Source organism: Sceloporus occidentalis, unplaced genomic scaffold (genome assembly GCF_023333645.1).
Source record: "Sceloporus occidentalis isolate IW3139 unplaced genomic scaffold, rSceOcc1.0.p SCAF_125, whole genome shotgun sequence".
NCBI lineage: Eukaryota > Metazoa > Chordata > Lepidosauria > Squamata > Phrynosomatidae > Sceloporus > Sceloporus occidentalis.
This window is the reverse complement of record NW_028317105.1, coordinates 1,758,264-1,772,528: the sequence shown is the minus strand read 5'-3', so window position 1 is coordinate 1,772,528 and position 14,265 is coordinate 1,758,264. Positions and strand designations below refer to the sequence as shown.

Here is a 14,265-nt window from a genome sequence, read left to right as displayed (position 1 = left end):
GGGTGTGCGGCCGCACAGGGCTTAAATTAAAACATCGGGGGGGGGTTTGTTTACTTTTTTTAACATCCTTCATGTTAAATAAAGTTTGTTTAACTTTATTTAACATGGAGGATGTTAAATAAAGTTTTAAAAAAAATCAACAAAAAACCCCCGATGTTTTAATTTAAGCCCTGTGCGGCTGCACACCCCTAAGGTCGGCCCTGGTGGGGGCTGCCCGGCCCCCTAGAGTGGCGGACCCGGTCCCAGTTGCTGCTTACTCCGGCAACAAGGTAAGTAGGGTAAGGGAGGGGGGTGCAGTGAGAAGGGGCAGAGAGGGGAAAGGGGTTAGATAGAAAGGGGTAGAGGGGATAGATAGAAAGGGGTAGAGGGGATAGATAGTGAGAGGGGGTACATATTGAGAAATGGGGAAGGGGTTACATAGTGATAAGGGGGAACATAGTTAGAAGGGGATGGGGAGAGAGGGTAGTGTGAATGCGTATGAGAATGAATGAATAAATGTGTGGATGAATTGTGTGAATGCGTATGAGAATTAATGAATTCATGTGTGGATAAATTGCTTGAATGATTTGTGAGACTGCATTAATGAATATGTGTTAATGATTTGTGTGAATGAGTGAGTAACTGTGTAAGTGTTTGTGTCTATCCTGAATGTTTAAGTGATTTGGGGAAATGCAAAGATGGTACATGAAGGGTGGGCTTTAACAATAAATAAATAAATAAAAATGGGCTGCTCAGTCTTAAATGCCCGGGCCTATTTTTTGTCCCAGTACGGGCCTGGAAGGAGGTAAGGAGCTGCTGCTCTGGAGCTGCAGCTTCGACTAATTGTAAATGATTTATTTTTTTACAGGTGTAAAGAATGGGTGTTAAAATACTTACAAAGCAGTTTAACATGTATTTTTGTCTTAAAGGCTCCGAATTCTGTTTTTAATGCTTAATACACGTTACTTTAATGAATATGCTTCATATAATAATAACTCATTACACCTTGGATATCCCACTTACAATGAAAAAGTACATAAGTGTCAGTAACCTGTGTTAATTCTTCTAAGATAACCAACTATTTATACAGAGCCCCCTGCCTTTGGTCAAGTAGTACGGGATCACAGAAATATATAACTGTATTCTTCTGAAAAAATTATAGTGATTTAATACCACTTGACTCAAGGATGAGAGTTGACCTCTTAAATGCGTGTTATAAAATATTAACTGAGTTTCCAAATAGGAAATGTATCACCAAAATGTGAATAATTCATCTTTTTTTTTAGTATAGATGATTTGATGTAGAAAGTACAACATGGAACATTATGTTTTTGATGAATTCAACATAATCCCCCGATAAAATTAAAGATATATCATAGCATGTCCTATATAAAAACACTGTAAAAAATAAACACTACTAACCTTAACACTCTTCTGCATTTATTTTGCCATGAAATTGGCAATTGTAACAAAACACAGTAGATGTAGCATGCGGCCACAAAGCATTTCAGCACCCTCTGGCCTTAAAGTGCCAAGGCCGATTTTAATTGCGTCCCGGGTGGATTGCCACAAGTAAGTCCAGAAGCCTACTGTATCCAGTAAATTGCAGCCCTAGGTTAAGAGGCATATTTACCTTTGACCCAGGGCAGCACCCTCAGCCGCCCCGTCCATAGCCGCTGTCCTTACTCTGGAGTGATATGATGTCATATCAAGGCTTTCCATGACTCAAAAGGACACGGTGCCATTTAAAGCAGTCTATAGAGGCTTGGCACAGCCTAAACTGTGTTAATATGACGGCTAATTGAGCAGCGGGGGGGTGATCTGCCTTGGCCAGAATACGTCGCTGTATGGGTTAACACCTAAAGAGGTTTGGAATTCTGATAAAAAGTAGAAGTTTGATCAATAGTGAACTCAGCCGGACCCATACATATCGAGGTCAGAAGTGTTGGGATTAGCAAACTTCCACATTAGTAAATAAAAAACAGTATGTGACATTTACATAAAAAGAGAAATTTTAATACCTGCGGTTTCACAAAAAACAATATATTTTTGTTTATCAGTAAAACAGAATATTTTGGGTTACATACAGTCTGGCAAAATCCAAAGTCTATAAAATAAGCATTTATCAAATGTATGTGTGCGTGCTCCGTACACGGTACGTGATCTCCGGTTTGCCAAGATATTTAAAGTTTTCGGTTTATTAAAGTGAGTATAAATTTAGTTCAGGTGTCTTGGAATGGTAGGATACAGAAACAGGCTGTGAAGGGTAATTACCATGGATTTTTATTTAAGCAGACAATGTAAGCAAATTGTGCGTTGAGCAAAATAAATGTCATTATAGGAAAACTTATCAGTGCTAAAAATGCCATGCGGAGCCGAGAGCCTTGTCACATTACCTTACACGAGAAATTGCAGAACAGAAAGATAAAAATTGGGCGCGTGTAAATGACTTAAATTTGCAGTAATTAGTACTGCGTTTATCGATCGTGACACGGAAGACGTTGCCAAGAAAAGTCTGCAGGGAGAGCGTTGCAGCATGCATATCCCACAGAATCAATGGTAGACCTAGCTGTGTCTTTTGACAAATGGAATTTGGAAGCTAAACATATTCGGGGGGTAGCATGAAAATAGAAGGCAGATTCCCAATGTATAGTAAAAAAAATAATAAGGGAATCTTCAGATATTTAACAGAGAATCTTGGGAAATAATGTCCCCATATATAGTTTTAAGCATACGCTTGTAATCTAGCACAAGCACATGGGGGACGGAGTGGCTATTGCCCCCTGAGATGCTTTGATTTGAAGATGTTGGAACAGAACCAGGAGCCTTTTCGATGTGCTTTATTTGCAGTTCCACATAGAGCCACTAGGGAGTCTCAAGAGCTTCAGATGGCATTTGCACCCTGACTATATCCTTGCTGTGCTCCTTTTAAGCAGCCCATTTTTGGAAATTATGTATTGGATAGTACCTGTGCTCACTAAGCATTGCTGCTCTTGCCATTAACAAAAATTTTTGGGACACAATATTATTGGGCGTTTAGCTTTTACTTGCACGTGGGCTGAATGGTGCCGGCACTTACCTGATAGTTGGAAAGTTCCCATGTACTGTATGATCCTTGTATCCTTATCATAAGAACAAGATCCACATGGAGGAAAAGCTTATACATAGCAATATGTAACAACTAACTCAACTTAAAGTGTCATCATGAGACTATCACCCGTGGAAATATACTGCGTTGCACATTGAAAGAGTTAAATGAACACCATCACTCAACAAGAGATGCCGTATATGTGACTTCTCCTCCACGTGCCTGCATATAGGGCCTATGGAGATGAAGCAAGGGGGAAAAGGGAATAAGACAAGGGGTACTGACTGCGTGACCTATCAGAGTGTAAAATATGACAGCGCAGGAATAAAAAAAACCATGTTTCTCAAAGGATAAATGACACAAAATCCTTAATGGTGCGTAAAGGAGACCTCGAAGATGCTGACATTCCAGTGTTGAAATTAAATGAAACAATTTGACATGAATGCATGTGAGTGTGACTGTCCTTTGAGAAGCAAACTGAGAGCTGACAGCCCTGCTGTTTGCATTGAGACGCCTGCCAAAAACATGAGGTGTGAGGCCTTTCGTTGAAACTATCGAGCTGTGTGACATTTACTATGCAGAAGGCAATTGTCTAACATGGACGGTGGGATTTTCTGAGAACTCTGCGTGGAGTTTTAAGTAAAACTAAAAGCCAAGCAGAACGGCAGCTGTTTCTTCTCTATACCGACTTCTCCTTAACCTTACATCAACAGGCTGTATGGATCTCACCGATGTGGGTAAACAGTAGGTTCTTTTAATAAGGATCCCGCCGAACGCTGAATTAACTTGGACCAACAATAACTCATAGGAGGAGCTCCATGCCAGAGAACCCTTAATTTGGCACGAATACCCATGCCTTCATGTAATCAAATGTAAGAGTAAGGATTTCAACTTGTCAACCATACATTATGTAGGGCCACTTTGGCATCCCAACGTAAACATGTTCTCGCCGGGGAAAAATCATTAACCCAAAAAGAGGCAGAGAGAGAAATATTAGAATTATCTGATCTTTTGTTTAATGCAGTCTCTGTTTCTCAGAACGCCTTGTGGGTTACCAGCACCAACATTTATACGTGAAAATGATTCAGCCAAGGGTATAGTAAAGCCTCGGGACAAGAAAGCCCTCCATCTTTTTTGCTCTGGGCTAACCTTCAAAGCTGGTCCTTGAGGCCTCCAGTGTTCCAGAATAACAAAGCTTTTCAGTTTAACTGTCTATTTACCTAGAGTTAAAGCTAAAGTTAAGACTACAGACTGTAATGAAGGTTCTATATAAAAAATATGAACATCCCTCAATGTCAACGGCCTGCAGGAAATATCTAGTTCAACTTGGCCCTACCACACATTGAAGATGGGATTCCGACCACATTAGCACACATGTTCCTTTTACTTATATAACAGAGAGTTTTGATGGATTGCGTTCATGTGTACATAATTTATTAAATTTATCTAGCACAATTGATTTTATTGTTTGAAAAAACCTGGATTACATCCTAGGAATGGTTTATGTGGTTTTGCAGATATTAACATGACGTGAGTCAACATAATATATGAATCCAGGAGAAAACAGCTGTGCTTCATTTGTGAGGACTTTCCATGAGCTTCTTTCATAAAAACAGAAAATCAAGTTGCAACAACCAAGATGGGAGTAGATCAATAAAGACTTTTCTGCAAATAGTGGGTGAGGAATAATCTAGGCAGTTAACCTTTAATGGTGAGAAAAAAAAAATCTATTGGCTTCCGCACTTGGAATGCTGGCATCTAGTATGTATCAGTCTTTCTGACATCTTGTTCAGATCTACAATTTTAAATGTAAGTCCCAAACTATTTGTAGATTATTTCCGAGCTTTTAAGTACTTGGAGCTCAAAGGTGGTAAAGTTAGTCTTCATTAGTAAAATAAAGTGTTACAGGATATTGCATAGTGATGATTTACCGGACACGGCAAAGGTTTTTGGGTGATGTCGTTTACTGTCAAATCATAGAGCAACATGTATCAAGAGCAGTGCTTAATGAACTTGGTCATTTGTACCATCACCACAGTGGGGAACTGCCCGCCACGCTGGTCTGACTTAAACTGGCCCACTCCTTGAGTTGGGAACGTAGGGTACAAGTGAGGCTGCTTGTGTAATGTGTATGAGTGTATGCATGTGTGTATGTTAGAGTGTGTGTGTATGTGTAAATGTGTGTATGTTAAGATGACTGTGTATGTGTGTGCTAGTGTTTTTAGTATGTATTAACATGTGTGGGTATATGTAAGCATGAGTGTGTGTTTGTGTGTGTAAAAAAGTGTGTATGTTAGTTATGAAAGGTGCCAATGGGGCTACTTGGCTTTACCTGCCCCCCCCCACCCGGTCCAGAAGGTGCCAGCACTCCCCCATCTGTGTAGTACCATATGGAACTTAACTCTCTATATTCTCCATTGCCTGCTTCTTTTCCAAAATCTGTATCTGTTATAGTGAGATCCTTTAATTAACACCTTTGGATTCAGGGGAATAAGCAGCTCATTGCTTGTTACTGATCATATGCACAAGTCAGGATAGAAAACAACCCTTTGTTAAGGGCAGGAGGTAGAACAGCCAATTTAAAATAATATATGTTTTCTTCAGTGAAACAATAAATCACTCCTAAATCATATGAATAAGCAAATAAAACAGTTTTCAAAGAAGAATTCATGTCAAAATGTATCTTTTTGGAACTTTCTTCCAGTCTTTGCGAGCTCTGCTCAAAGTTCCTATTTCCTAGGTGAAAAAAGGGGACATTGCAGGCCCTTTGAATTATTTTTTGCATTAGATGTAATCACGTCTATACACATAAAAACTCTGGTCGACATGTATAAGTTTCACATGTTGAGCATCGTGTTAAGTGCTGCCCCCTACAGTATGGGAGAAGTATAAAATTAATGAATCCGTTACTCAGTTATGCATCAAACATACAGCAGGGGACAGCAGCATGTGGAATATATATGCGTCCCATACAGCAGCCCTAATTTCAACACAGTATTATAAATTGTTATATACTACAAAGGCATTTCACTTACAGAGCTTTGACAAACATAACGACAGGTGTCAGATTTTACCCCCGTGTTGCATTATTCCCCAAAGAATGGGCAAACTATAACAATTCAATATAAAACATACATTACTGAGACCAAAAGAAATAATCTGACATATAAATGAATACCATTACGTGCCAAGTTCTTTGTTATCAGGCTGTTGTTCTGTTTTGTTTTTTTAAGTGATACAGAAGAGATTGAAAATGCTTTGATTGCTTCGGCATTTAGGTAAATAACTATACAAAAATACTTAAATAGACACAAAGATTAAAATTAGAAAAGAACATATACATATTTTTTAAATAAAACACCGAAGTTTGCTTAGCCCTGCATTAATAGTCCTTTCCAAGAGCACAGAAATGATAAAAAGTTAATTTACTTAAGAAAAACTGATTACCGAAAAACCCCTGTGAATTTGGAAACTGCGTGATGGCAGTATATAAGATTAGTGTGCAATTCCCTTTGTCAAATGTATTTACAGTTAAAATATTGGATAAGTAATCTTGTTAGCCACTGTTCTGAGATTAGAATTTTGTGATCCTTAAAAATCAGCATAGGAAATAATTATGTTCTTCTCTTTAGCAATCTGTCTTCTAAATAACTCTGCCAAATATTTCAGGATCGTGCATTCAATGTTTAGTTGAAAGCTGTCTGCCCCTTTATTCCCCCCCCCCATAACGACACATTAGAGTAGTTTAACCTCTGAAGTGCTATCCCATTGTACAGGACTACAGACTATGATGGCACTATATAAATAAATAATAATAACACAGCCTACAATGCTTTAGGATATTTTAGGAGGATGCGATCAGAGGCATGGATAGGGGATAGTGCTTTACATATGCTTTCTATATAATTATCTGACCTATTACATCACTTAAAATTTATTTTATTTCCAATATTTAATTTGTAAACACAGTGTCTGATGTTTCCATATAAATGATTATAACTTGTAGAAATGTTGAACATCGGTACTCAGAAAACATTCTTCATGGAAGAGATCCTTGTCTGATTGAGGGACTGTCCTTCCTTGAGAAGGATACTTGGAAAATATGTAATGACTGATTATTATTATTATTATTAATAAATTAGTTACAGCCTCTCACACTGTCCTGTGGTCAGTTTAGTTAGTATACCTCTTTTTCCCGCTTATTTTGTTCTTGACTCATTATTATTATTTTGGAATTTAGAACAATCATTCAACCAATCAAGAAAGTTTCTATAACTGTCAAAACTCCATAACCATACAGTACCTGAGAACTTCCCAAGGTGGGTCGCCTGGAGCTTCTAGTATAAGCAGGGCTGGCCATGCATGGGGTGGGGCTAGCCACCTATATGGGCGGGACTAGCCACATATATGGGCGGGACTAGCCCGAGGCTGCCTTAAGAGAGCGGAATGGAGACTCCGTGTTAAACCTGGACAGTTCCCAGATACCAATTAACCTTATAAGTTACGACACAGAATCAGGAGTTCACAGGCACTTAGCCCACCTGACATCTGAAGAGTGGCGGAAGAAGTTTTGAACAATACAATAAAATGCCTTTTTTTTAATAGTCAGATTTTTACGATTGCTGAACTAGTGTCTGTACCAACGATTGTAACCTTGGAATTGCTGAAAAGTACACAATCCCGTATCTTGTAAGAAAGGCACTATGTGGCAATGGATTTAGGAATATGGCAACGTTTTAAAACTATTATTAAGACATGAGCCCTAAAATGCGATTTTTTGCATAGTTAATTTTAGATAATACATTTTTTAGTTATGTGTAAAAATATATATCATTTTATTTTAGTCTCGTCGCCTCTAATATTGAAAATGTTAAATCAGGTATGTTACATTGAAGAAATATCACAGCAACAAGACATGCTATTTGGCCTACAGCTTTGTCAGAAGGCTTCAAAGCTTCAGACAACCATGCTCAAGTACTCTTTAAAACTACTGTAGTGTAGCAATTTCTGAAAATGGCATATAAATGCTACGGATGCAAACTGTACAAGATTGTTATCCCTTCAATATTTGAAGAATATGCCATATTTTTGTATTATAACAAAATAAAAACCATATGATCTCTCTTTTCATTTAGTCACAGTAATGAATGGGTGAAATCCCATGCCCCCCAAAAAAAACAAAACTGCATTTCCTCCTTTATGTCCAATGTGTATATAAGAAAAAAATCAGAAAAAAATCTTTTTAAAAAAGGCAGAAAGTTATGCTTGGAAAAAAAGAAAGCATTTCATATTAAATAATTAATATTAATAATTGAATTCATATTTAATTAATATTAATTAAATTAAAAGCAAGCCACAATGCCATGAGTCCTCCTCGGTCCGTCCCTGACAAGAACGCACTTTTCCTAAAATGTTCAACTTTCAGAGGTCAGAATATTTAAACTTAGTTTCAGTTTTTATTAAAGCAAACAGTTCAATAAATCCAAAGAAATGCTGAGAATCAGCTAATCGTTACTTCTTATACAGAGATTTACACTTTCCTTATTTGATGATTCAAGTAATTATTCAGCCATTCTGTTATAGAATGTCGGCGAATCTAAAGACTTTTTACATTTTCTTAAATACATAGAATATTCATTTTTCTAGCCGTATGCTTACATGTACATATTATATTGCACAAAAATATCGATATGTTTATAGTATGATTCCACTATTGAATTTTAAATAATTTTTTTTTACTAATTTTTAAGCAATTTCTTTAAGATTTCTCAAAACGAGTAGCAGTATCAGTTATACTTTGTGCATTAAAGAATGATGGGCATGTTTTAAAATATTCCAATTACTCTAATATGAAATATGCAGTACATTATTGGAAAGCTGTTAGTTGTTCTGGGTTTTGCCTCTGACAAAGAATGAGAAAATGTTACTATTATTGCTTCCTCTGTAATTAAATATATAAATATATTTTTTCCATTAATTCTTATGGCAAGGGGTTGGCCTGGCTCTTTAAGGCCAACAGCCACCTAGATATGCACGGCCACACACTACAGCAGGGCTAGACTAGGGCTAACGAGGGGGACCTAGCACCTTAAGACCAGCACCCGATCTGCTGCTCCAGATTGTGTGTGTGTGTGTGGAGCGATGCTGGGCAGTAGCCCGCCAGGCATTTGCCTGGTATGCCCTATGGCCAGTCCAGAACTGACATGAGCCAAACATGTTATAGATTGATCATAAGCAAAGAGCCTAAGCAAAGGCAGCGCTTCACAGAAAAATAATATATTACAAAAATATTACAAGAAGGCTCACAGAATAGATGCATATGTGTTGAATCGCATTAAAAGATAGATCCGAGTCAAAAATAATCAGGCAAGATGATATCTTTCTGTAAGAAACACATTAACTCTTATTTAGTCCAGAGGAATCAGAAAAATATTTGCATTTATTTCATTTGTATTGGCTAAGTACAATACTGAACTCCCAAGCCAATGTACAAATTCATGTCCAAGAGGTAGATCATTTGCTTTGTGGAGCACCGTAATTTCGACATAATAGCCATAAAATGAACACTTCATTGATAAACTGTCCTTACACCAAAGACTAGCTAATGAAAAATCTTCAATAACCGATCATAAGTCAAACAATAACTCACAACTCAACTTAGATTTTCATGGCTAGAATGGCCTAATCAGTTATGCTCTTTCCTGATTGCATTTCTTTTTTGTCTACTGATTGTACAAATCATATCTTGTTCAATCAAACAAACATTCTCTGGGAAAATGAAGTGCGTTGCATTGGAACATTTTTTTATTTTTTTTTACGCTTACAGAATATCTTAAGGAAAAGGTTGTGTTATACAAAAAAAAAAAGACTGGGGAAAGAAATATGGAATTGGAAACCATGGACTGGTGGAATGGGATGAGAAGAAAGGTAGACAAAATTAAAGTAATAAAGGAAGTGGCAGAAATAAAGGAATGGAAGGAAGGAAAAAAGGAGAAATAATGGAAAGAAAGAGCGAAAAAGAAAAAGATAAGGGTGGAAAGGGAAGCGAGAACCCAGTTATCAAAGTTTTAAGAAGTGCATGTTTTCATTATTCCACAATCCCTATACATTTATTCACAGACCTCAATGAAACATGAGTGCTAGGGACATATGTTTCTGATCACGTGACATAACTGTTAGAAGATCTTTTCTGGAATGCTAGTATGTTACATGAATGGTCCAATGGGATTAGGAATATTCAAATATTGCCCATATATACTAAAAGTTATACCTTAATTGTGAAGGAGTACAAAACTCATGTTTAGGAAGGCGAGGTCTCTTTTTCTTCCATATTTTCAGAAACTTAGCCCCCAGGTCCATTGTCTTATTAACATCTGGCATCAATTAGTGCTGTATGTATACTACTTTGTCTAAGAAATAAGACTAAGATCTAAAATACATGGAAGATGTTTGCAGGTGAATTGAACATTGCATTATGTAGGCCGACTCCAAACGTTCCTTCAAGATGGTCTGAGTTGGGCCTGACAAGAGCAATGTTTATCTCTTCCCATGTTTAGCCCTTCATAAGAGAAGAAGCTCACTAATCTTGAAGTTTTATAATGCAAAGTGAGTGAGACTTTCTACTCGCCCCTAACATCTCACCGCTGTGAAAGTCTTGGCCCATTCATATGAGAGAGAGAGAAAGAAACCGGTGTAAGTTGTCTGAATTTCCAAAGGCATAAGAGTAACTGGGCTACTACAAAATAATTATTTCAGTCTGACAAATATTAAAAGTAAAACACACATTGGGAAACTGTAAAGAATGGAATGCTATAATCACCAAATCAAAACTAATACAAGAAAAAAGAGATTCAATTTTACCGGAGGTTGAATCCATGTCTCCAGATTCGTTTCCTTTAGGGGAGTCTGAGGTTTTCCAACTTCTTTCGTATGCTTAAAAATAATAATATACAAAAAGAACTGTTAGTAAAAGATTGCCACTATGCTGGGCATTCACGTTGCATACAGTAGGTCATAAAGAGAGTCATTGCACACAATGTACTTGCTATAAAAAGTAGTGATGGTTCTCTAAAGACTACGCCATCATAAACAAGCCATATATTGTCTGCTTTACTTCTAAATTACTTTGCGCTTAAAGGTGCTTCTTGTGCTCCTCGGGAGAATTTAACACTTTTATAACGAAATGCAGTATTGCTGGATGCCCAAACCCTTTATAGAAGTAATTATGTAATCATTTCGAACGTGGTTTTATTTTTTCAGGGAATTTTTTTTTAAGATAGGGAATTCTTGATTGTCACATGACCACAAAATAGACACTGACCGGTTGTTGCCATGGAAACTAAAAATGGTTCTTTAAAGTTTTTATTTTGTGTGTTTTTTTCTTTTGTGTGTGTGTGTGTGTGTGTGTGTTTTTTTTTTTTATATCTGTTTAAAGGACAGACCTGATGAGGCTTATTTGCTTAATGTTGAAGAGAGATTAATTAGTGTTTTGTCTAATTGGAACAGCACCTTTTTTTTGTGATTTAGGCTCACTTTTCATTTAATATAGTTGTTTGTGAACGTTTTGCATTTTCAAAAGAGAAGTGAAGCGGAGACACTCGGGAAGTATGATTGTTTGCGCGTTTGCGAATAAATATTTTTACCTTTACATTAAATAATTGATAGTTTTTTTTAATGTATGAATAAAACAAAAGTATATAAGCAAAAGCGGTAGCAGAGTGTATTGTTTTGTAATAAATTGAAGCTCTTTGCTATGTAGGCAACTCATGAGCACTGGGGTTTCCAATGAGAGATTATTCCACCAACAGAAGAAGAACATTAATACAGCATCCTACACTTAGAGAGTAACAACCTATTATCAGCAGATAAACCAATCTCGCAAGTATTATATTGCAACAAGAAACGCACACTTCATTAACAGTCATTCCATCAATTGAATGAATGCTTGTTCAACATTTTATAGTTTCTAGGATGAGTCGAGTTCCTTGCTCTGTATTAAGCACTGCAGTGCTGGCTCTTGGAGATCAAATTAAGGACGCTGTCCAAGAGGAACGCTTCAGAAGATATATAAATACATCGGTGCCCATATGTTTTCATGTTGTGTTTTCTGTTTTTCTGGTTCTCTATCAATGTGTCTTCTTTTATTGCTATTTAATATTTGTCAAGGAAGGCATTAATTTGTTCACCGTGCCTTCCATCTTCCAAAAGGTAATGGCCTTCGAGGCATTATTAACCATAAGTAGGACTTATGTTCCAATTTGTAGGGGAACAAGGAGGAAACGTAGTATATTAAAGAAATTAACTATTTAACTGTCTTAGTAATGACGGTGGGTCCATGGAAAGTCTCCAGCCTCCAACATGGCTTTGTATCACCCATGGCCAACATTTTGTAAGTTCAATTGTTTTACCTTGTTAAACATCCCAAGACCCTCCATATTTGTTTCTGTTCACTTAAAAAGTTGGTCAACAGTTTGGTCAATGGTATGTAGGCTCATTTTATTATTTTTCCCACAGCATATTACAAATCAGCTGTCCAGTTACGGTTGGTTTGCTTTTTCTCTTTGGTCTAAATGTTAAAAAGTTTAAATATTGAAAGTTACAGCAAACGGGTCCCCAACAAACTCTGCTAAAAATATATGAGGAGTTTTTCTCGGTTTAAGGACTCAAACCTTAATAAGTCCTTGGCCACCTCTATATTTTAGGAGTAGGACATAGTAGGAGCCAAATATTGCATGTGGTATGATCGGGGTTCATCTACAAGGTCAGCAAGGAGAAAACCATTAGAAGAAATAATGTAATCGCTGACTTAATTCATGGACTGACCTAAGCATTAGCCACTTATATCATAAAGTCATAATATTTCATCCATATTTGTATAAGGCAAGATACTATGTCAACACGTCCCCCTGAGTGTGAAAATTAGATTATCAAATGGGGAAAATATTTTATTAAAAAAATTTTGATTGAATGTATCAATCATTATGAGCAAACCAATCTATAACACCTAATTACAAATTTACAGAAAATTGATGGCTGCTATCAACATTTATTAAGATTATTTGATAGAGCATCAATGAATGATTAAACGGCATAAATGGCATATATAAACACAAATTTCACAGCTTATCTGTGCTATAAGGGCAAGATCTTCAGGCCATAAGCTGTTAATTCAAATGGCCAGAAATGACAGGAATGACATTATCAAGTGACTACCCTAGGAGGGTTGCAGATCTGCATGGTTGTTATTAGCTGTATTACTTACTTACTGGTATTTTGCTAGAATGCATGCAATTAGCTTCAGCTGGAGATACCGTGTTTCCCCAGGACCCAGGTCTGGGTTTCTGGGTGGGTTAGCGGTGCTTGACCATGTCCACTCACCACCCAGGTTCTCCCTTCCCACCCCAATCAAAGTCTAAGTCTCCTTGTATTGGGCACACCACCATCCTGCCTCCTATAAGAAGAAGATAAGGGGGCACTACAGGTAGTAGATATGTTTATATGGTATCTGAGCCCCTTCCTAATTGCACCTGTCTATGAACATAGGAACGAATACTATGCCATGACCCACTCCCCCCGGTCTCGTGACTTACACGGCCACCTCAAATAAAAACTTTCTATGCAGAATATGTCCCTTGCATCAACCATAATTCGGGAAATATTATGCCACTTGTACGTCTACTCGGAATGCTCAATGAAATACATCTTGAATTTTATGAAAGGTTAATTCCGTCGTACTTGTTTTTCGAGGATGTGCCATTAAAGCTTCAGGAAGTGTATTTTCCTTCCAGTTTCCATTATCTTGATACTTGTCTGATGGTGTGACAAGCAATGCATTATATTTACTAGACGGGACAAACCCCAGTCTGCATAGCATGGCATCGCATCCATATGCATATTTATATCATTTATAGGTTTCCAAAAAAAGGACACGTGTGAAACGAAACAGCCAAAAACATGTGAACTGATGGAAATCTCTCATTTTCCTTTTTTCAATGAGAAATGCAATCTAACGCAAGGTTATCTCCATCTGTCTTGCTAGCTCTCAGGTTGGATTGCAAGATGTAACATATCAGCTGTCATATGATGAGCACTCAAGTGGAAAATATATTTAATTGAACCATGTGGCCTTTTGCACTTGTCTTATATGTGATCACTCTAAAAATTAGAACTCAACTAATGTCTCTTGTGGCTCTTGGGCA

General features: G+C 37.2%; 1 protein-coding gene across 1 annotated transcript in view; it reads right to left on the bottom strand.

Moving 5' to 3' along the window:
• Positions 1-14,265, bottom strand: part of LOC149281989 (protocadherin-11 X-linked-like) — a 349,492-nt gene that overhangs the window by 121,441 nt on the left and 213,786 nt on the right. The window contains exon 3 of the mRNA XM_089498744.1: positions 10,928-10,999. Within this exon, the coding sequence (XP_089354870.1) occupies positions 10,928-10,999 (72 nt within the window). The remainder of the gene's footprint in view (positions 1-10,927; positions 11,000-14,265) is intronic.